This window comes from Mustelus asterias, chromosome 5, assembly GCF_964213995.1.
Source record: "Mustelus asterias chromosome 5, sMusAst1.hap1.1, whole genome shotgun sequence".
Classification (NCBI taxonomy): Eukaryota; Metazoa; Chordata; class Chondrichthyes; order Carcharhiniformes; family Triakidae; genus Mustelus; species Mustelus asterias.
Genome location: NC_135805.1, coordinates 9548376 through 9569081, shown reverse-complemented (window position 1 = coordinate 9569081; position 20706 = coordinate 9548376). Strand labels below are relative to the sequence as shown.

The 20706-nt window shown below is 50.8% G+C and overlaps 1 protein-coding gene across 1 annotated transcript in view; it reads right to left on the bottom strand.

Annotated features, from left to right (window-relative positions):
- The window catches only part of LOC144493945 (dynein axonemal heavy chain 8-like), a 1745965-nt gene that overhangs the window by 444254 nt on the left and 1281005 nt on the right, over window positions 1–20706 (bottom strand). The window contains exons 60-61 of the mRNA XM_078213522.1: window positions 15840–16053; window positions 13540–13649 (exon numbers count right to left, since the gene is read on the bottom strand). Coding sequence (XP_078069648.1) covers window positions 13540–13649; window positions 15840–16053 — 324 coding nt within the window. The remainder of the gene's footprint in view (window positions 1–13539; window positions 13650–15839; window positions 16054–20706) is intronic.

The following is a 20706-nucleotide window of genomic DNA, read 5'->3' as shown; positions in this document are numbered from 1 at the left end:
CCAACGGAGGAACTTTAGCCCTCTCAAAAGGTTAAGCCTTTTGAAATTTTGTGGAGAAGAGTAGGCCAGTAAAGTTGATGAATATGGTGCAAGGAGTTATTCAAGTGGGGATAGAAATAAAGAATGGAGTTGTAGCATGAGCAGTATAGTGAGGGAGATAGTTCTCTGTAGTTGAGAGGTGAATCCTGAAGGTTGTGTTGCCAGTCTCTTGCCAAGGGTAAAGACACCTCCTTCAGACTGGGGAGAAACTTATAAAGGGATCGCAGGATTCAGTTTTTGCGGTGTACATGGGGACCAATAACATAGTTAGGACAAAGGTAGAAGTCCTGCTGAGGGAGTCTGTGCAGTCAGGGGCTAAATTCAAAATTAAACCATGACGCTAATAATCTCTGGATTCGCACTGACCCATGAACAAATTGACACAGGGTAAATGAGATCAGAGAGTTGGATGTGCAGCTCAAGGATTGATGTGAGGACAGTAAGTTTTGATTCATGGGGCACTGGCATTAGTACGGTGTAAAGATCTAATGCAGGGGTTCCCAAACTGGGTTCTGCAGAACCCAAGGGGTCCGTGGGAGCGTTCTGGGAGACACATTTGAAAAACGCTGCAGAGCTGCTTGTCCAATTAGGCTTCTCCAGAAGCCAGCCTCTGATTGGATGAGTGTGGACAGTGGAATGATGGGAAGAGAGGGCCTCAGAATGGAACTTGGAGCAGGTGCCGGAGGGTAGAGTCATAGAATCACAGAGGTTTACAGCATGGAAACAGGCCCTTCAGCCCAACTTGTCCATGCCGCCCTTTTTTTTTAAACCCCTAAAGTAATCCCAATTGCCCTCATTTGGCCCATATCCCTAAATACCCATTTTACCCATGTAACTATCTAAATGCTTTTTAGAAACATAGAAAACTACAGCACAAACAGGCCCTTTGGCCCCACAAGTTGTGCCGAACATATCCCTACCTTCTAGGCCTACCTATAACCGTCCATCCTATTAAGTCCCATGTACTCATCCAGGAGTCTCTTAAAAGTCCCTATTGAGTTTGCCTCCACCACCACTGACGGCAGCCGATTCCACTCGCCCACCACCCTCTGTGTGAAAAACTTCCCCCTAACATTTCCCCTGTACCTACACCCCAGCACCTTAAACCTGTGTCCTCTCAGAGCAGCCATTTCCACCCTGGGAAAAAGCCTCTGAGAGTCCACCCGATCTATGCCTCTCAACATCATATATACCTCTATTAGGTCTCCTCTCATCCTACGTCTCTCCAAGGAGAAAAGACCAAGCTCCCTCAGCCTATCCTCATAAGGCATGGCACTCAATCCAGGCAACATCCTTGTAAATCTCCTCTGCACCCTTTCAATCATTTCCACATCCTTCCTGTAATGAGGCGACCAGAACTGAGCACAGTACTCCAAGTGGGGTCTGACGAGGGTCTTATATAGCTGCATCATTATCCCCGGACTCCTAAACTCAATCCCTCGATTGATAAAGGCCAGCACACCATACTCCTTCTTAACCACCTCCTCCACCTGCGGGGCCGATTTTAGAGTCCAATGGACCCAGACCCCAAGGTCCTTCTGATCCTCTACAGTACTAAGAGTCTTTCCCTTAATATTGTACTCCTTCATCCCATTTGACCTGCCAAAACTACGCATTTATCTGGGTTGAAGTCCATCTGCCACTTCTCCGCCCAGTCTTGCATCCTATCTATGTCCCTCTGTAACTTCTGACATCCCTCCAGACTATCCACAACCCCACCAACCTTCGTGTCATCGGCAAACTTACCAACCCATCCCTCCACTTCCTCATCCAGGTCATTTATGAAAATGACAAACAGCAAGGGTCCCAGAACAGATCCCTGGGGCACACCACTGGTGACCAACCTCCATTTAGAAAAAGACCCATCTATACACACTCTCTGCCTCCTTTGGGCAGCAGCACCTTGGATCCCATGCCCTCTCACCTTTTCGAGAAGCCTTGCATGGGGGACCTTATCGAACGCCTTGCTAAAATCCATATAAACCACATCTACCGCTTATCCTTCGTCAATGTGTTTAGTCACATTTTCGAAGAACTCCACCAGGCTCATAAGGGACGATCTGCCTTTGACAAAGCCATGCTGAGTATGCTCGAGCATACTAAACCTCTCTAAATGCTCATAAATCCTGTCCCTCAGGATCTTCTCCATCAGCTTACCAACCACTGAGGTTTTAAAGGACAAAATTGTACCCGCCTCTACTACTACCTCTGTCAGTTTGTTCCAGACACTCACCACCCTCTGTGTGAAACAATTGCCCCTCTGGACATTTTTGTATCTCTCCCCTCTCCCCTTAAACCTATGCCCTCTAGTTTTAGACTTCCCTTACCTTTGGCTATGGGTATCCAGAGCAAGCCTCGGAGTGGGGGCCTGTCTAGCCTGGGCCTGGGGAGTGGTGGGGATGGAGGATGGGGTGTCCACCTGGACCCGTCCAGGCTGCGTCTGGGAGTAGAGGCCCCTCCAGCCTGGGTCTGAGAGCAGGAGCCCCTCCAGCCTGGGTCTGGGAGTGGGGGCCCCACGAGCCTTGGTCTGGGAGCGGGGGCCCCTCCAGCCTGGGTCTGGGAGTGGGAGGTTGTCCAGCCTGGGTCTGGGAGTGGTGGCCTCTCCAGTCTGGGTCTGGTAGTGAGGTGCTGTCCAGCTGGGTCTCGGTGTGGTGGTGGTGGTTGGCTGGGGGGGGGGGGGGGGGGGGTGAGGGGCATCCAGCCTTGATCTGGAAGTGGGGAGGGGGGGGTGGCGGGAGAACGTGGGAGGTTGTCCAGCCTGGGCCTGGGAGTGGTGACGGGTGTGCAGGCTGAGCCTGGGAGTGGTGGCCCCTCCAGTTTGGGTCTGGGAGTGGGGGCCCCTCCAGCCTGGGTCTGGGAGTGGGGGCCCCTCGAGCCTGGGTCTGGGAGTGGGGGCCCCTCCAGCCTGGGTCTGGGAGTGGGGGCCCCTCCAGCCTGGGTCTGGGAGTGGGGGCCCCTCCAGCCTGGGTCTGGGAGTGGGGGCCCTCCAGCCTGGGTCTGGGAGCGGGGGCCCCTCTAGCCTGGGTCCAGGAACGGGGGCCCTCCAGCCTGGGTCTGGGAGCGGGGGCCCCTCTAGCCTGGGTCCAGGAACGGGGGCCCCTCCAGCCTGGGTCTGGGAGTGGGAGCCCCTCCAGCCTGAGTCGGGGAACGGGGGCCCTCCAGCCTGGGTCTGGGAGCGGGGGCCCCTCTAGCCTGGGTCCAGGAACGGGGGCCCCTCCAGCCTGGGTCTGGGAGTGGGAGCCCCTCCAGCCTGAGTCGGGGAACGGGGGCCCTCCAGCCTGGGTCTGGGAGCGGGGGCCCCTCCAGCCTGGGTCCAGGAACGGGGGCCCCTCCAGCCTGGGTCTGGGAGTGGGAGCCCCTCCAGCCTGAGTCGGGGAACGGGGGCCCTCCAGCCTGGGTCTGGGAGTGGTGGCGGGTGTGCAGCCTGAGCCTGGGAGTGGGGGCCCCTCCAGTTTGGGTCTGGAAGTGGGGGCCCCTCCAGCCTGGGTCTGGGAGTGGGGGCCCCTCCAGCCTGGGTCTGGGAGTGGGGGCCCCTCCTGCCTGGGTCTGGGAGTGGGGGCCCCTCCTGCCTGGGTCTGGGAGTGGGGGCCCCTCCTGCCTGGGTCTGGGAGTGGGGGCCCCTCCAGCCTGGGTCTGGGAGTGGGGGCCCCTCCAGCCTGGGTCTGGGAGTGGGGGCCCCTCCAGCCTGGGTCTGGGAGTGGGGGCCCCTCCAGCCTGGGTCTGGGAGTGGGGGCCCCTCCAGCCTGGGTCTGGGAGTGGGGGCCCCTCCAGCCTGGGTCTGGGAGTGGGGGCCCCTCCAGCCTGGGTCTGGGAGCAGGAGCCCTTCCAGCCTGGGTCTGGGTCTGGGAGTGGAAGGTTGTCCAGCCTGGGTCTGGGAGTGGGGACCCCTCCTGCCTGGGTCAGGGAGCAGGAGGTAGTCCAGCCTGGGTCTGGTAGTGAGGTGCTGTCCAGCTGGGTCTGGGAGTGGTGGTGGTGGTGTTGTGGGGGGGTGGGGGGTTGGGGGGGGGGGGTGAGGGCGGGGGGCTGGTGGGGGGCATTCAACCTTGATCTGGGAGTGGGGGGGGCGGGGGAACGTGGGATGTTGTCCAGCCCCCTAAGGTGCCATAACAACATGAGTGGGCAAGATTCTCAGCTCAGAAAATCAGGAAGTATCAGTGTGGGAAGAAATTAGAAATAGCAAGGGTGAGAAAATGATGATAGGAGTATTTTCTAGCCCACATCCCCTAACAGTAGTTATATCTTTGGACAAAGCATTAAACAAAGTAATATTGGAACTTGTAACAAATGTCAGTTAACAGTTTGGGGGACTTTAATCTTAATACTGCTGATACTGCTGATGATACAAAGATTGGAGGTGTAGTGGACAGTGAGGAAGGTTTTCAAAGCTTGCAGAGGGATTTGGACCAACTCGAAAAATGGGCTGAAAAATGGCAAATGGAATTTAATGCAGACAAGTGTGAGATATTGCACTTTGGAAGGACAAACCAAAGTAGAACGTACAGGGTAAATAGTAGGACTCCGAAGAACAAAGAACAAAGAACAGTACATCACAGGAAACAGGCCCTTCGGCCCTCCAAGCCTGTGCCGCTCCTTGGTCCAACTGAACCAATCGTTTGTATCCCTCCATTCCCAGGCTGCTCATGTGACTATCCAGGTAAGTCTTAAATGATGTCAGCGTGCCTGCCTCCACCACCCTACTTGGCAGCGCATTCCAGGCCCCCACCACCCTCTGTGTAAAAAACATCCCTCTAATATCTGAGTTATACTTCGCCCCTCTCACCTTGAGCCCGTGACCCCTCGTGAACATCACTTCTGATCTGGGAAAAAGCTTCCCACCGTTCACCCTATCTATCCCCTTCATAATCTTGTACACCTCTATTAGATCTCCCCTCATTCTCTGTCTCTCCAGGGAGAACAACCCCAGTTTACCCAATCTCTCCTCATAGCTAAGAAGAGTGCAGTTGAACAGAAGGATCTGGGAATACAGGTACAGAATTCCCTAAAAGTGACGTCACAGGTGGATAGGGTCGTAAAGAGTGCCTTTGGTACATTGGCCTTTATAAATCGGAGTATCGAGTATAAAAGTTGGAGTGTTATGGTAAGGTTATATAAGGCATTGGTGAGGCCGAATTTGGAGTATTGTGTACAGTTTTGGTCACCTAGTTACAGGAAGGATATAAATAAGGTTGAAAGAGTGCAGAGAAGGTTCACAAGGATGTTGCCGGGACTTGAGAAGCTGAGTTACAGAGAGAGACTGAATAGGTTGGGATTTTATTCCCTGGAGCGTAGAAGATTGAGGGGAGATTTGATAGAGGTGTATAAGATTTTGATGGGTATAGATAGAGTGAATGCAAGCAGGCTTTTTCCGCTGAGGCTCGGGGAGAAAAAAACCAGAGGGCATGGGTTAAGGGTGAAAGGAGAAAAGTTTAAAGGGAATATTAGGGGGGGCTTCTTCACGCAGAGAGTGGTGGGAGTGTGAAATGAGCTGCCGGATAAAGTGGTAAATGCGGGGTCACTTTTAACATTTAAGAAAAACTTGGACGGGTTCATGGATGAGAGGGGTGTGGAGGGATATGGTCCAAGTGCAGGTCAGTGGGACTAGGCAAAAAATGGTTCGGCACAGACAAGAAGGGCCAAAAGGCCTGTTTCTGAGCTGTAATTTTCTATGGTTCTATGGTTCTACTGACTGGCAGAAGGCAGAGAGTGGGGATAAAGGGGTCTTTTTCAGGATGGCAGCCGGTGACCAGTGGTGTGCCTCAGGGGTCAGTGCTGGGACCACAACTTTTCACAATATACATTAATGATTTGGAGGAAGGAACTGAAGGCACTGTTGCTAAGTTTGCAGATGATACAAAGATATGTAGAGAGACAGGTAGTATTGAGGAAGCGGGGAGCTGCAGAGGGACTTGGACAGGTTAGGAGAATGGGCAAAGAAGTGGCAGATGGAATACAATGTGGAAATGTGTGAGTTATGCACTTTGGAAGGAGGAATAGGGGCATAGACTATTTGATAAATGGGAAAATGCTTAGAAAATCAGAAACACAAAGGGACTTGGGAGTCATTGTTCAAGATTCTCTTAAGGTTAATGTGCAGGTTCAGTCGGCAGTTAGGAGGCAAATGCAATGTTAGCATTCATGTCAAGCGGGCCAGAATACAAGAGTAGGGACATTCTTCTGAGGCTGCATAAGTCAGAAGTACATCAGACCCCATTGGTCAGACCCCATGGGAGTATGGTAAGCAGTTTTGGGCCCCATATCTAAGGAAGGATGTGCTGGCCTTGGAAAGGATCCAGAGGAGGTTCACAAGAATGATCCCTGGAATGAAGAGCTTGTCGTATGAGGAACAGTTGAGGACTCTGGGTCTGTACTCGTTGGCGTTTGGAAGGATGAGGGGGGGGATCTTATTGAAACTTACAGGATACTGCGAGGCCTGGATAGAGTGGACGTGGAGAAGATGTTTCCACTCGTAGGAAAAATTAGAACTAGAGGGCACAACCTCAGGCTAAAGGGATGATCCTTTAAAACAGAGATGAGGAGGAATTTCTTCAGCTAGAGAGTGGTGAATCTGTGGAACTCTTTGCTGCAGAAGGCTGTGGAGGCCAGGTCATTGAGTGTCTTTAAGACAGAGACAGATACGTTCTTGATTAATAAGGGGGTCAGAAGTTATGGGGAAAAGACAGGAGAATGGGGATGAGAAAAATATCAGCCATGATTGAATGGCGGAGCAGACTCGATGGGCCGAGTGGCCTAATTCTGCTCCTATGTCTTATGGTCTAATATAGACTGGACTAATGAAATTGACAAAGATGTTCTAGAAATTATAGAATGGTTTCAAACAAACCATGTTGCAGCTATATAAAACCTTGGTTAGGCCGCATTTGGAGTATTGCATGGAGTTCTGATTGCCACACTACCAGAAGGACGTGGTAGCTTTGGAGAGAGTGCAAAGAAGGTTCACCAGGGTGTTGCTTGGTCTCGAAGGTGTTGGCTATGAGGAGAGTTTGAATAAACTAGTATTGTTTTCACTGGAAAGATGGAGGCTGAGGGGAGACCTGAAAGAGGTCTACAAAATGATGAGAGGCATAGATAGCGTGGATAGTCAGAGGCGTTTTTCTCAGGGTAAAAGTGTCAATTATGAGGGGGCATAGGTTCAGGGTGAGAAGGGGAAAGCTTAAGGGAGATGCGCGGGGGAAGTTTTTCACACAGAGAGTGGTGGGTACCAGAGGAGGAGGTGGAAGCAGGCACATTAGCAACATTTAAGAGGTATCTGGATGGGTACATGAATAGAAAGGGAATAGAGGGAAACGGATCAAGTAAGGGCAGTTTTTTAAAATTTAGTTAGGGCATCATGATCAGCACAGGCTTGGAGGGCCAAAGGGCGTGTTCCTGTGCTGTACTTTTCTTTGTTCTTTGTTCAGTATTTTGTGGAACCAACTCGGGATAAAGCTGTTTAAATCTAATATTGTGTAATGAAGCAGGGTTTATTAGTATGTCATAGTAAAAGATCCACTAGGAAGTGATCATAATACAATTAAATTTCACAATTAGCTTGAAAACAACATATTCCAATCATAAATTAGAATCGTAAAACTAACCAAGTCAATGGACCGGTTGGGCTGAAGGGCTTGTTTCTGTGCTGTATTGCTCGATGACTCCACTCTATGGGCCCTATTTTATCATTTCAATTCTAAGTGCTCGGCGGACTTGAAACTGGGAGTGTTTCGGATCCCATTTTTAGACCTGTTCTGAGGCGCCCCCCATATGCACTCTGCCTGCAAAAATATCAGCAATTCCGAATCGTGCTGCACAAGCCTGCACAAGCGGGCTTAACGTGCCCGGAACCCTGCCGCTCTGATCGGAGCTGACACTTGCACATGCGCAGAAAAAAAAATAGAATGCTGCTTCCCTGCCAGATGCCTCCTGGGCCAAATAATGCCTCCCCCTATCTCCCACAGATATTGCCTCTCCCCCACGACATTACTGACCCCCTTATCTCCCCACTCCCCCTGCCACCCAGACCGATCACGGGCCCCTCCCCCCCCACTGATCTCAGGCAGAGTGGCACTGGATCCCCCCCTCCCCCCCACCGATCTCAGGCAGAGTGGCAGCGGAACCCCCTTCCCCCCACCGATCTCAGGCAGAGTGGCAGCGGAACCCCCTTCCCCCCACCGATCTCAGGCAGAGTGGTAGCAGACCCCCCTGCCCCCCACCGATCTCAAGCAGAGTGGCAGCAGACCTCCCTCCCCCCACCGATCCCAGGCAGAGTGGCAGCGGACCTCCCTTCCCCCCCCACAGATCTCAGGCAGAGTGGCAGCGGATCCCCCTTCTCCCCATCGATCTCAGGCAGAGTGGCAGCGGACCCCCCTTCCCCCCACCGATCTCAGGCAGAGTGGTAGCAGACCCCCCTGCCCCCCACCGATCTCAAGCAGAGTGGCAGCAGACCTCCCTCCCCCCACCGATCCCAGGCAGAGTGGCAGCGGACCCCCCTTCTCCCCATCGATGTCAGGCAGAGTGGCAGCGGACCCCCCTTCCCCTCCACTGATCTCAAGCAGAGTGGTAGCGGACCCCCCTTCCCCCCACCGATCTCAAGCAGAGTGGCAGCAGACCTCCCTCCCCCCACCGATCCCAGGCAGAGTGGCAGCGGACCTCCCTTCCCCCCACAGATCTCAGGCAGAGTGGCAGCGGATCCCCCTTCTCCCCATCGATCTCAGGCAGAGTGGCAGCGGACCCCCCCTTCCCCCCACCGATCTCAGGCAGAGTGGTAGCAGACCCCCCTGCCCCCCACCGATCTCAAGCAGAGTGGCAGCAGACCTCCCTCCCCCCACCGATCCCAGGCAGAGTGGCAGTGGACCCCCCTTCTCCCCATCGATCTCAGGCAGAGTGGCAGCGGACCCCCCTTCCCCCCACCGATCTCAGGCAGAGTGGTAGCAGACCCCCCTGCCCCCCACCGATCTCAAGCAGAGTGGCAGCAGACCCCCCTTCCCCCCCACCGATCTCAGGCAGAGTGGCAGCGGACCCCCCTTCTCCCCATCGATCTCAGGCAGAGTGGCAGCGGACCCCCCTTCCCCTCCACTGATCTCAAGCAGAGTGGTAGCAGACCCCCCTTCCCCTCCACTGATATGAGGCAGAGTGGCAGCGGACCCCCCTTCCCCCCTACTGATCTCAAGCAGAGTGGCAGCGGACCCCCCTTCCCCTCCACTGATATGAGGCAGCGTGGCAGCGGACCCCCCTTCCCCCCTACTGATCTCAAGCAGAGTGGCAGCGGACCCCCCTTCCCCTCCACTGATATGAGGCAGAGTGGCAGCAGACCCCCCTTCCCCCCTACTGATCTCAAGCAGAGTGGCAGCGGACCCCCCTTCCCCCCACCGATCTCAGGCAGAGTGGTAGCAGACCCCCCTGCCCCCCACCGATCTCAAGCAGAGTGGCAGCAGACCCCCCTTCCCCCCCACCGATCTCAGGCAGAGTGGCAGCGGACCCCCCTTCTCCCCATCGATCTCAGGCAGAGTGGCAGCGGACCCCCCTTCCCCTCCACTGATCTCAAGCAGAGTGGTAGCGGACCCCCCTTCCCCTCCACTGATATGAGGCAGAGTGGCAGCGGACCCCCCTTCCCCCCTACTGATCTCAAGCAGAGTGGCAGCGGATCCCCCTTCCCTCCACTGATATGAGGCAGAGTGGCAGCGGACCCCCCTTCCCCCCTACTGATCTCAAGCAGAGTGGCAGCGGACCCCCCTTCCCCTCCACTGATATGAGGCAGAGTGGCAGCAGACCCCCCTTCCCCCCTACTGATCTCAAGCAGAGTGGCAGCGGACCCCCCTTCCCCCCTACTGATCTGAAGCAGAGTGGTAGCAGACCCCCCTTCCCCTCCACTGATATCAGGCAGAGTGGCAGCGGACCCCCCTTCCCCCCATCGATCTCAGGCAAAGTGGCACCGGAACCCCCTTCCCCCCCTCCCCCATCGATCTCAGGCAGAGTGGCCTCAGATCCCCCTTCCCCTCTCCACCGATTTCAGCAGAGTGGCAGCAGACCCCCCTTGTCCCCACCGATCTCAGGCAGAGTGGCAGCGGACCCCCCCTCCCCCCCACCGATCTCAGGCAGAGTGGCAGCGGAACCCCCTTCCCCCCACCGATCTCAGGCAGAGTGGCAGCGGAACCCCCTTCCCCCCACCGATCTCAGGCAGAGTGGTAGCAGACCCCCCTGCCCCCCACCGATCTCAAGCAGAGTGGCAGCAGACCTCCCTCCCCCCACCGATCCCAGGCAGAGTGGCAGCGGACCTCCCTTCCCCCCCCACAGATCTCAGGCAGAGTGGCAGCGGATCCCCCTTCTCCCCATCGATCTCAGGCAGAGTGGCAGCGGACCCCCCTTCCCCCCACCGATCTCAGGCAGAGTGGTAGCAGACCCCCCTGCCCCCCACCGATCTCAAGCAGAGTGGCAGCAGACCTCCCTCCCCCCACCGATCCCAGGCAGAGTGGCAGCGGACCCCCCTTCTCCCCATCGATGTCAGGCAGAGTGGCAGCGGACCCCCCTTCCCCTCCACTGATCTCAAGCAGAGTGGTAGCGGACCCCCCTTCCCCCCACCGATCTCAAGCAGAGTGGCAGCAGACCTCCCTCCCCCCACCGATCCCAGGCAGAGTGGCAGCGGACCTCCCTTCCCCCCACAGATCTCAGGCAGAGTGGCAGCGGATCCCCCTTCTCCCCATCGATCTCAGGCAGAGTGGCAGCGGACCCCCCCTTCCCCCCACCGATCTCAGGCAGAGTGGTAGCAGACCCCCCTGCCCCCCACCGATCTCAAGCAGAGTGGCAGCAGACCTCCCTCCCCCCACCGATCCCAGGCAGAGTGGCAGTGGACCCCCCTTCTCCCCATCGATCTCAGGCAGAGTGGCAGCGGACCCCCCTTCCCCCCACCGATCTCAGGCAGAGTGGTAGCAGACCCCCCTGCCCCCCACCGATCTCAAGCAGAGTGGCAGCAGACCCCCCTTCCCCCCCACCGATCTCAGGCAGAGTGGCAGCGGACCCCCCTTCTCCCCATCGATCTCAGGCAGAGTGGCAGCGGACCCCCCTTCCCCTCCACTGATCTCAAGCAGAGTGGTAGCAGACCCCCCTTCCCCTCCACTGATATGAGGCAGAGTGGCAGCGGACCCCCCTTCCCCCCTACTGATCTCAAGCAGAGTGGCAGCGGACCCCCCTTCCCCTCCACTGATATGAGGCAGCGTGGCAGCGGACCCCCCTTCCCCCCTACTGATCTCAAGCAGAGTGGCAGCGGACCCCCCTTCCCCTCCACTGATATGAGGCAGAGTGGCAGCAGACCCCCCTTCCCCCCTACTGATCTCAAGCAGAGTGGCAGCGGACCCCCCTTCCCCCCACCGATCTCAGGCAGAGTGGTAGCAGACCCCCCTGCCCCCCACCGATCTCAAGCAGAGTGGCAGCAGACCCACCTTCCCCCCCACCGATCTCAGGCAGAGTGGCAGCGGACCCCCCTTCTCCCCATCGATCTCAGGCAGAGTGGCAGCGGACCCCCCTTCCCCTCCACTGATCTCAAGCAGAGTGGTAGCGGACCCCCCTTCCCCTCCACTGATATGAGGCAGAGTGGCAGCGGACCCCCCTTCCCCCCTACTGATCTCAAGCAGAGTGGCAGCGGATCCCCCTTCCCCTCCACTGATATGAGGCAGAGTGGCAGCGGACCCCCCTTCCCCCCTACTGATCTCAAGCAGAGTGGCAGCAGACCCCCCTTCCCCCCTACTGATCTCAAGCAGAGTGGCAGCGGACCCCCCTTCCCCCCTACTGATCTGAAGCAGAGTGGTAGCAGACCCCCCTTCCCCTCCACTGATATCAGGCAGAGTGGCAGCGGACCCCCCTTCCCCCCATCGATCTCAGGCAAAGTGGCACCGGAACCCCCTTCCCCCCCTCCCCCATCGATCTCAGGCAGAGTGGCCTCAGATCCCCCTTCCCCTCTCCACCGATTTCAGCAGAGTGGCAGCAGACCCCCCTTGTCCCCACCGATCTCAGGCAGAGTGGCAGCGGACCCCCCTTCCCCCCTACTGATCTCAAGCAGAGTGGGAGCAGATCCCCCTTCCCCTCCACTGATATCAGGCAGAGTGGCAGCGGACCCCATCTTCCCTTCCACCAATCTCAGGCAGAGTGGCAGTCGACCCCCTTCCCCGCCCCACCAAACTCAAGCAGAGTGGCAGCAGACCCCCCTTCCCCTCCACTGATCCCAGGCATAGTGGCAGCGGAGCCTCCTTCCCCCCACCGATCTCAGGCAGAAATGCATTTAAATGGCTGTCGCATCCATTTCGGGCATGGTCCCGATTGTGACCATTTTTGGGCCTTGGTAAAGGGGCAACCTGTTTGGATCATGCTACTCGCCTCACGCGCAGCTTTACCAAGTTTTTGCGCCTGAAAACAGGCGCAGCTGGATGATAAAATCAGGTCCAAAGACTCTCATTGAATAGGTATACAGAGAAAGCTGGCTAAAGTTAATTGGGGAAATAGGTTGAAAGGTCTGGTTGTAAATAAACAGTGGGAAACATTTAAAGAAACAAGACAAATTGTTCAAAAAATACATTCCATTGAAAAAAACTTATAAAGTAAGACTGGCTCACTAAAACATTAGAGTAAAAGAAAAGGCTGATGTGCAAGAAAATGGGAGAGTTTGGAAGGCAAATAGCATGTTAGCCTTTATTGCAAGGGATTGGAATAATGATAAAGTCTTAATACAGTTATATCCAGCTTTCATGAGATCACACCAGCTGTAATGAGTGCACTTTTGATCTCAATATCTAGGGGAGGATATACTTGCATTGGAGTTGATATTACTAAGGCACATTAGATTGGCTCCAGGGATATCCTATGAAGGGAGACTGAGTAAATTAGCCCAATATTCTCTGGAATTTAGAAGAATGAGAGGCAATTTCATCGAAACTCAGAAGATTCTGAAGGCCTTGACAGAGTGCTCCACTGGCTGGGGAATCTAAACAATGAGAGCACAGTCTCAGGATCGGCATTGAGAGGAGGAAGAATTTCTTCATATAGGGTTGTGATTCTTTGACATTCTCTACCCCAAGATGTTGTGGATGTTATATTATTCTACATATTAGAGACTGCAATATAGATTTTTAATCTCCTCAAGGAATCAAGGGAGCAGAGGAATAAATAGTATTGAGGCATGAAATCGGCTTTGATATATTAAATGGGGATTACGTTATTAAATGGGGAGCAGGGTTGGAGGTCAAATGATCCATTACTACTCATATATCTTATGTTTTTATGAATTAAGAATGGAGAGGTGATCTCCTGGGTATCAGCACTCAGGAATTTAACTCAATTACTTTCATGCGCAATTTGTGGCAGAATTCCTCCAAAGAAAATTGTGACATTTTTGTAAACTTAAAGCCCTCCATTAGATTACCCCTCTTGCGAATATTTTGCCTGATAAATAACTTATTCACTTGTCTTCATAAAATCATAACATGTAAAGGCTAACCATTTTGATAGTGTCAGTACCTTTGTCCACTGCCAGAGGGTTCTGCCTGTGACAACAAGTTTTGTTATCATGTTACTGATTTCAGCAGCGAAGTGTCTGGCTGGGTGAAAATATCCATTTCCAATAATTCCTGCCAACGATACAAACAAAATGTTCATTGGTTATTTGATGACACAGTGCTATTTTGATACATTTTATGTTTAACGTGGGTTGCTTTAAGAGGCAGTGTTTTGTTACAAGAGTCAATTTGTCTGGGAAACATGCAGCAGATGCTAAGAGTATGGACTAATAATTGCTTCTAGTGAGGAATGTGTTACTTCATAGAGTTAATGGACCTTTTGTTTATTTAGGTTCTCCTGGGATTTTAGACTAAGTATGCAGTGTCATGTGAGTTTTTGATTAGGTTGATTGATAGGAATAGAGTCATGTGATTAATGGGAGGAACAAAGCTTGCAGGAAAGCCCAGTTCCATTTTCATTTTAAACTTCAAACAGTTGTTGCCTGGGCTGCCAAAAGAAAGTAGTGTCTCTCTCTCTCTCTCCAAAGGCTTTCTGAAAACTCCAAGACTGGTAACCTAAGTATAAGCAAGCATGCCTGTGTTTTGCTAACTAATTTTAAAGACAGGTTTAAGTCTATAAGAGATATAGTGTTTGTTTGGAACTCAGTGATAAGTTAGCAGTTAAGAATTGTGTTTTGTCATGTTTACATATTGTTAAATGCCAAGCTAATTAATTTGTTATAATCAAATATTATATTAAATAAAGTTTGTTTTGAATAAGGCTTCCCAGTGTGTCACATTAATGTCAAAATAGAAAATTGTTGAGGTCTAGTCAGGCTTCATAATACACCTTGGAATTTCTGATTTGGTACCCTAACAACTGCAATTTACATCAATAGGGATATGGGGGTAGGGCCTGGGTGGGATTGTGGTCGGTGCAGACTCAATGTGCCGAATGGCCTCTTCCTGCACTGTAGGGTTTCTATGATTTCAATAATTCAGTTTTACAATATGGAAAAACCTTACAGTAGTGATCTCAAGGGATTTTAATTCATAGAATAGTATCATAGAATCCCTACAGTACAGAAGGAGGCCATTCAGCCCATCGAGCCTGCACCAATAACAATCCCACCCAGGCCTATCCCCATAACCCCACATATTTACTCTGCTATTCTTCCTGATACTAAGAGGCAATTTAGCATGGCCAAGCAACCGAACCCACACATTTTTGGACAATGGTAGGAAACTGGAGCACCCAAAGTAAACCAATGCAGACACGGAGAGAACGCATAAACTCCACACAGACAGCCACCCAGGACTGAAATTGAACACAGGTCCCTGGCGCTGTGAGGCAGCAGTGTTAACCACTGTGCCACCCTTAATATAAATTGGGATAGTACTAGTGTAAAGGGCAGAGTGAGGAGAGGTTTTGAAATGTGTTCAGGAGAACTTTCTTGTTCAGTATGTTTCCAGCCCAATGAGGAAAGAAGTATTGCCAGATCAGGTTTTCAGGAATGAAGCGGATCAAGCGTTAATCAGGAAACATTGAGGAAACAGATATGTAGGTTGGGACCTTCTGGCCATCCTTGCCGATAGGATCTTCTGTTCCCGCTGATGTTGACCATTGCTCTAGGTTCCTGGGCAGAAAGATGAGCGAGCCATGCAAATTGTTGTTGACTTTGGCAGATTTGGAATATCCCACCAACAGCCAATGGTGAGACACCTCCATCATGGGGAAACCTGTTACACAGGAGTGCACGAGTGGGAAGGGGTGTTGGGGGGGGCGGGGGGGGCGGGGATGGGGTGCTGGAAAATTTGAGCCGTCATATTAAAAGATTTAGGTACCGATAAAACAAATTCTCATTAATGGAAGAATCAGAGGAGACCGAGATAATGTAAATGGTGAAAGAACCAGTGGTGACAACAAATAGTTAGGATCGATAATGCCCTGCCTTTGATTGTGGTGGGGCAAATTCAATCATGGCTTCCAAAAGAGAATTGGATGAGCACCTGAAGAGAAAATAATTGCAGAGTAATGAGTGTCCTTTAAAAGATGGCAATTGATGTGGGATGCATTGCAAGTTGTAGGGAGCATACTGCTAGCAGTTTTTAAATCTGGCACTGAAACCATTGGGTATTCCAGAGTCCAATTTTGCAACCTAAATGCTTTGTTCAAAAATGTAATTTCTCTGTGATGGTAAACAGGCAGTTAAAATTAGCAGCATTGAATATTAATAGGGGAAGTTCAATGTCCAACAGAACAATAGTACATTTGTATAAAACTGGAATATGTGATGGAAAAGGTTGAGATCTGGCTATTACCGAAGATTTTGTCGATTGAAGCATTGGTAGGCAGTGTACAGTTGAAGATTGTGAAGTGCCTCTTTAAACGTTGAGGAATGTCATTGCGCCCTCCCCCTGGATGGATCATTGCTGCCATTAATTGTACATCAACTATTTTAGTAAAATCGCCTGGTTTATCCAAGTTGTACATTCCATGCATTTCGATCATCTGACGAACTATTTCATTAGTAATCTGAAAGATAGAAAACAAGATAAACAGATGTTTGTTTAACATACAAAACTAACTCATGTATAAGGTTGTTTTGAAATTAACTTGTCCATCCAAAAAAAACCCATCTCCCTATCAGAGTAAGCAGCGATTGAAATTGTGACAGCCATTTACAACTTCTGGCCTCCAATGAGTTGCTGTAGTGATTCTATTGGAACTCATTAGGTTAATTGGTTAGCATATTAAATGGTAAGCCAGATGTGAAACTCTTGTGCATCATGCTGTAAATCATGCAAGGGTGAATGGAAGAAATTTAATGTCATGGATTTTAAAATTCTACTTCAATTTAAGGAGACAGAAGATTCCTGATGATGCAATAGACATACAGGGTTCAGTTTTCTCCTCTAGCTTTTGGCGGTGATTTTTTTTTTTACTGAATGATCCCTTATGGTTTCTCAGCAACTGAAGGATCTCAAAGAAGGCCTCAGACAACCCAGGGTTGTAGGACAAGGGGCCACTCAAAACCTTTCTGAGACAGACGTACAAGTTCTTCGGGATGAGATTTGCTAATTGAGAGACTGTAAGCTGCATTTGCAGGGAAGGAGCTGGCAAAACAGTTATTAAGGCAATGTGCAAGGTGGTAACTCCGGAAGTGAGTGCTGAGCATCATCTCTTTTACATTTAAAGCAATACACCATGCTGGAAATTGTTTAGACAACCTTGATCTGAAGTGCTGGCAGCTGGGATCAAGTGAATCCCTTGAAGAGTATAGGGGGTGTAGGAGTAGAGTTAAGAGAGAAATCAGGAGGGCAAAAAGGGGACACGAGATTGTTTTGGCAGATAAGGCAAAGGAGAATCCAAAGAGCTTCTACAAATACATAAAGGCCAAAAGAGTAACTAGAGAGAGAGTAGGGCCTCTTAAGGATCAACAAGGTCATCTATGTGCGGATCCATAAAAGATGGGTGAGATCCTAAATGAATATTTCTCATCAGTATTTACTGTTGAGAAAAGCATGGACGTTAGGGAACTTGGGGAACTAAACAGTGATGCCTTGAGGAGTGTACATATTACAGAGGAGGTGGTGCTGGAAGTCTTAAAGCGCATCAAGGTAGATAAATCCCCGGGACCTGATGAAGTATATCCCAGGACATTTTGGGAGGCTAGGGAGGAAATTGCTAGTCCCCTAGCAGAGATATTTGAATCATCGATAGTCACAGGTGAGGTGTCTGAAGATTGGAGAATGGCAAATATTGTGCCTTTGTTTAAAAAGGGCTTCAGGGAAAAGCCTGGGAACTACAGGCCAGTGAGCCTCACATCTGTGGTGGGTAAATTGTTGGAAGGTATTTTGAGAGACAGGATCTACAGGCATTTAGAAATGCAAGGACTGATTAGGGACAGTCAGCATGGCTTTGTGAGTGGAAAATCATGTCTCACAAATGTGATTGAGTTTTTTGAAGGGGTAACCAAGAAGGTAGATGAGGGCAGTGCAGTTGATGTTGTCCATAGGCAATATGGGTAGAGCTCAGGAATAGGAAAGATGTAGTTGCTGTTTGTAATATATATAAATGATTTGGAGGAAAATCTAACTAGTTTGATTAGTAAGTTTGCGGATGACACAAAGGTTGGTGGATTTGTGGATAGCGATGAGGACCATCAGAGGATACAACAGGAGAGAGATCAGTTGGGGACTTGGGCGGAGAGGTGGCAGATGGAGTTTAATCTGGACAAATGTGAGGTAATTCATTTTGGAAGGTCTAATGCAGATAGGAAATACACAGTAAATGGCAGAACCCTTAAGAGTATTGATAGGCAAAGGGATCTGGGTGTACAGGTACACAGGTCACTGAAAGTGGCAAAAGCATTGGCCAGCAGGATTAAGGAAAATCCCAAGGCTTTTATATATATATATATATATATATATATATAAGAGCAAGAGAGTTGGCCCACTCGAGGACAAGGGAGGAAATCTATGTGTAGAGCCAGAGGAAATGAGCGAGGTATTGAATGAGTACTTTGCGTCAGTATTCACCAAAGAGAAGGACTTGGTGGATGATGATTCTGGAAAAGGATGTGTGGATAGTTTGAGCCATGTTGAGATCAAAAAGGAGGAGGTATTGGGGTTCTTGAGGATCATTAAGGTAGACTAGTGACCAGGGCCTGATGGGACATACCCCAGAATACTGAGGGAGGCAAGGGAGGAAATTGCTGGGGCCTTGAGAGAAATCTTTGTATCCTCACTGGTTACAGGGGAGGTCCCAGACGATTGGAGAATAGCCAATGTTGTTCCTTTGTTTAAGAAGGATAGCAAGAATAATCCAGGTAATTACAGGCTGGTGAGCCTTACATCAGTGGTAGGGAAATTATTGGAGAGGATTCTTCGAGACAGGATTTATTCCCACTTGGAAATAAATGGACGTATTAGTGAGAGGCAACATCGTTTTGTGAAGGGGAGATCATGTCTCACCATCTTGAACCAATTTTTTGAGGAAGTGACAAAGATGATTGATGAGAGTAGGGCAGTGGATGTTGTCTACATGGACTTCAGTAAGGCCTTTGACAAAGTCCCTCATCGCAGTCTGGTGCAGAAGGTGAAGTCGCATGGGATCTGAGGTGAGCTGGAAAGGTGAATACAAAACTGGCTAAGTCAAAGAAGACAGAGGGTAGCAGTGGAAGGCTGCATTTCTGAGTGGAGAGCTGTGACAAGTGGCGTTCACAGTAAGAAGTCTCACAACACCAGGTTAAAGTCCAACAGGTTTATTTGGTAGCAAATACCATAAGCTTTCGGAGCACAGCTCCTTCATCAGATGGAGTGGATATCTGTTCTCAAACAGTGCAAACAGACACAGAAATCAAATTACAGAATACTGATTAGAATGCAAATCTCTACAGCCAGCCAGGTCTTAAATGTACAGACAATGTGGGTGGAGGGAGCATTCAGCACAGGTTAAAGAGATGTGTATTGTCTCCAGACAGAACAGCTAGTGAAATTCTGCAAGTCCAGGAGGCAAGCTGTGGGGGTTACTGATAATGTGACATAAATCCAACATCCCGGTTTAGGCCGTCCTCATGTGTGCGGAACTTGGCTATCAGTTTCTGCTCAGCGACTCTGCGCTGTTGTGTGTCGTGAAGGCCGCCTTGGACAACGATTACCTGAAGATCCAAGGCTGAATGCCCGTGACTGCTGAAGTGCTCCCCCACAGGAAGAGAACAGTCTTGCTTGGTGACTGTCGAGCGGTGTTCATTCATCCATTGTCATAGCGTCTGCATGGTTTCCCCAATGTACCATGCCTCGGGACATCCTTTCTTGCAGCGTATCAGGTAGACAACGTTGTTGTCTAGAAACCATGCAGACGCTACGACAACGGATGAATGAACACCGCTGGACAGTCACCAGGCAAGACTGTTCTCTTCCTGTGGGGGAGCACTTCAGCAGTCACGGGCATTCAGCCTTGGATCTTCAGGTAATCGTTGTCCAAGGCGGCCTTCACGACACACAACAGCGCAGAGTCGCTGAGCAGAAACTGATAGCCAAGTTCCGCACACATGAGGACGGCCTAAACCGGGATGTTGGATTTATGTCACATTATCAGTCACCCCCACAGCTTGCTTCCTGGACTTGCAGAATTTCACTAGCTGTTCTGTCTGGAGACAATACACATCTCTTTAACCTGTGTTGAATGCTCCCTCCACCCACATTGTCTGTACATTTAAGACCTGGCTGGCTGTAGAGATTTGCATTCTAATCAGTATTCTGTAATTTGATTTCTGTGTCTGTTTGCACTGTTTGAGAACAATATCCACTCCATCTGACGAAGGAGCTGTGCTCCGAAAGCTTATGGTATTTGCTACCAAATAAATCTGTTGGACTTTAACCTGGTGTTGTGAGACTTCTTACTGTGCTTACCCCAGTCCAACGCCGGCATCTCCACATCACAAGTGGCGTTCCTCAGGGATCAGTGCTGGGACCTTTGCTGTTTGTAATATATATATATATAAATGATTTGGAGGAAAATGTAACTGGTTTGATTAGTAAGTTTGCGTCGACACAAAGGTTGGTGGATTTGCAGATAGCGATGAGGACCATCAGAGGATACAGCAGGATATAGATCAGTTGGAGACTTGGGCAGAGAGATGGCAGATGGAGTTTAATCTGGACAAATGTGAGGTAATGCATTTTGAAGGTCTAATGCAGATAGGAAATATACAGTAAATGGCAGAACCCTTAAGAGTGTTGATAGGCAAAGGGATCTGGGTGTACAGGTACACAGGTCACTGAAAGTAGCAATGCAGGTGGAGAAGGCATGCGGCATGCTTGCCTTCATCGGGCGGGGCATTGAGTTTAAAAATTGGCAAGTCATGTTGCAGCTTTATAGAAACTTAGTTAGGCCGCACTTGGAATAGTGTTCAATTCTGGTCACCACACTACCAGAAGGATGTGAAGGCTTTGGAGAGGGTACAGAAAAGGGCTACCAGGATGTCGCCTGGTATGGCAGGCATTAGCTATGAGAAGAAGTTGGAGAAACTTGGTTTGTTCTCACTGGAATGTCGGACGTTGAGGGGCGACCTAATAAAAGTCTACAATATTATGAGAGGCATAGACAGAATGGATAGTCAGAAGCTTTTTCCCAGGGTGGAAGAGTCAATTACTAGGGGGCACAGGTTTAAGGTGTGAGGGG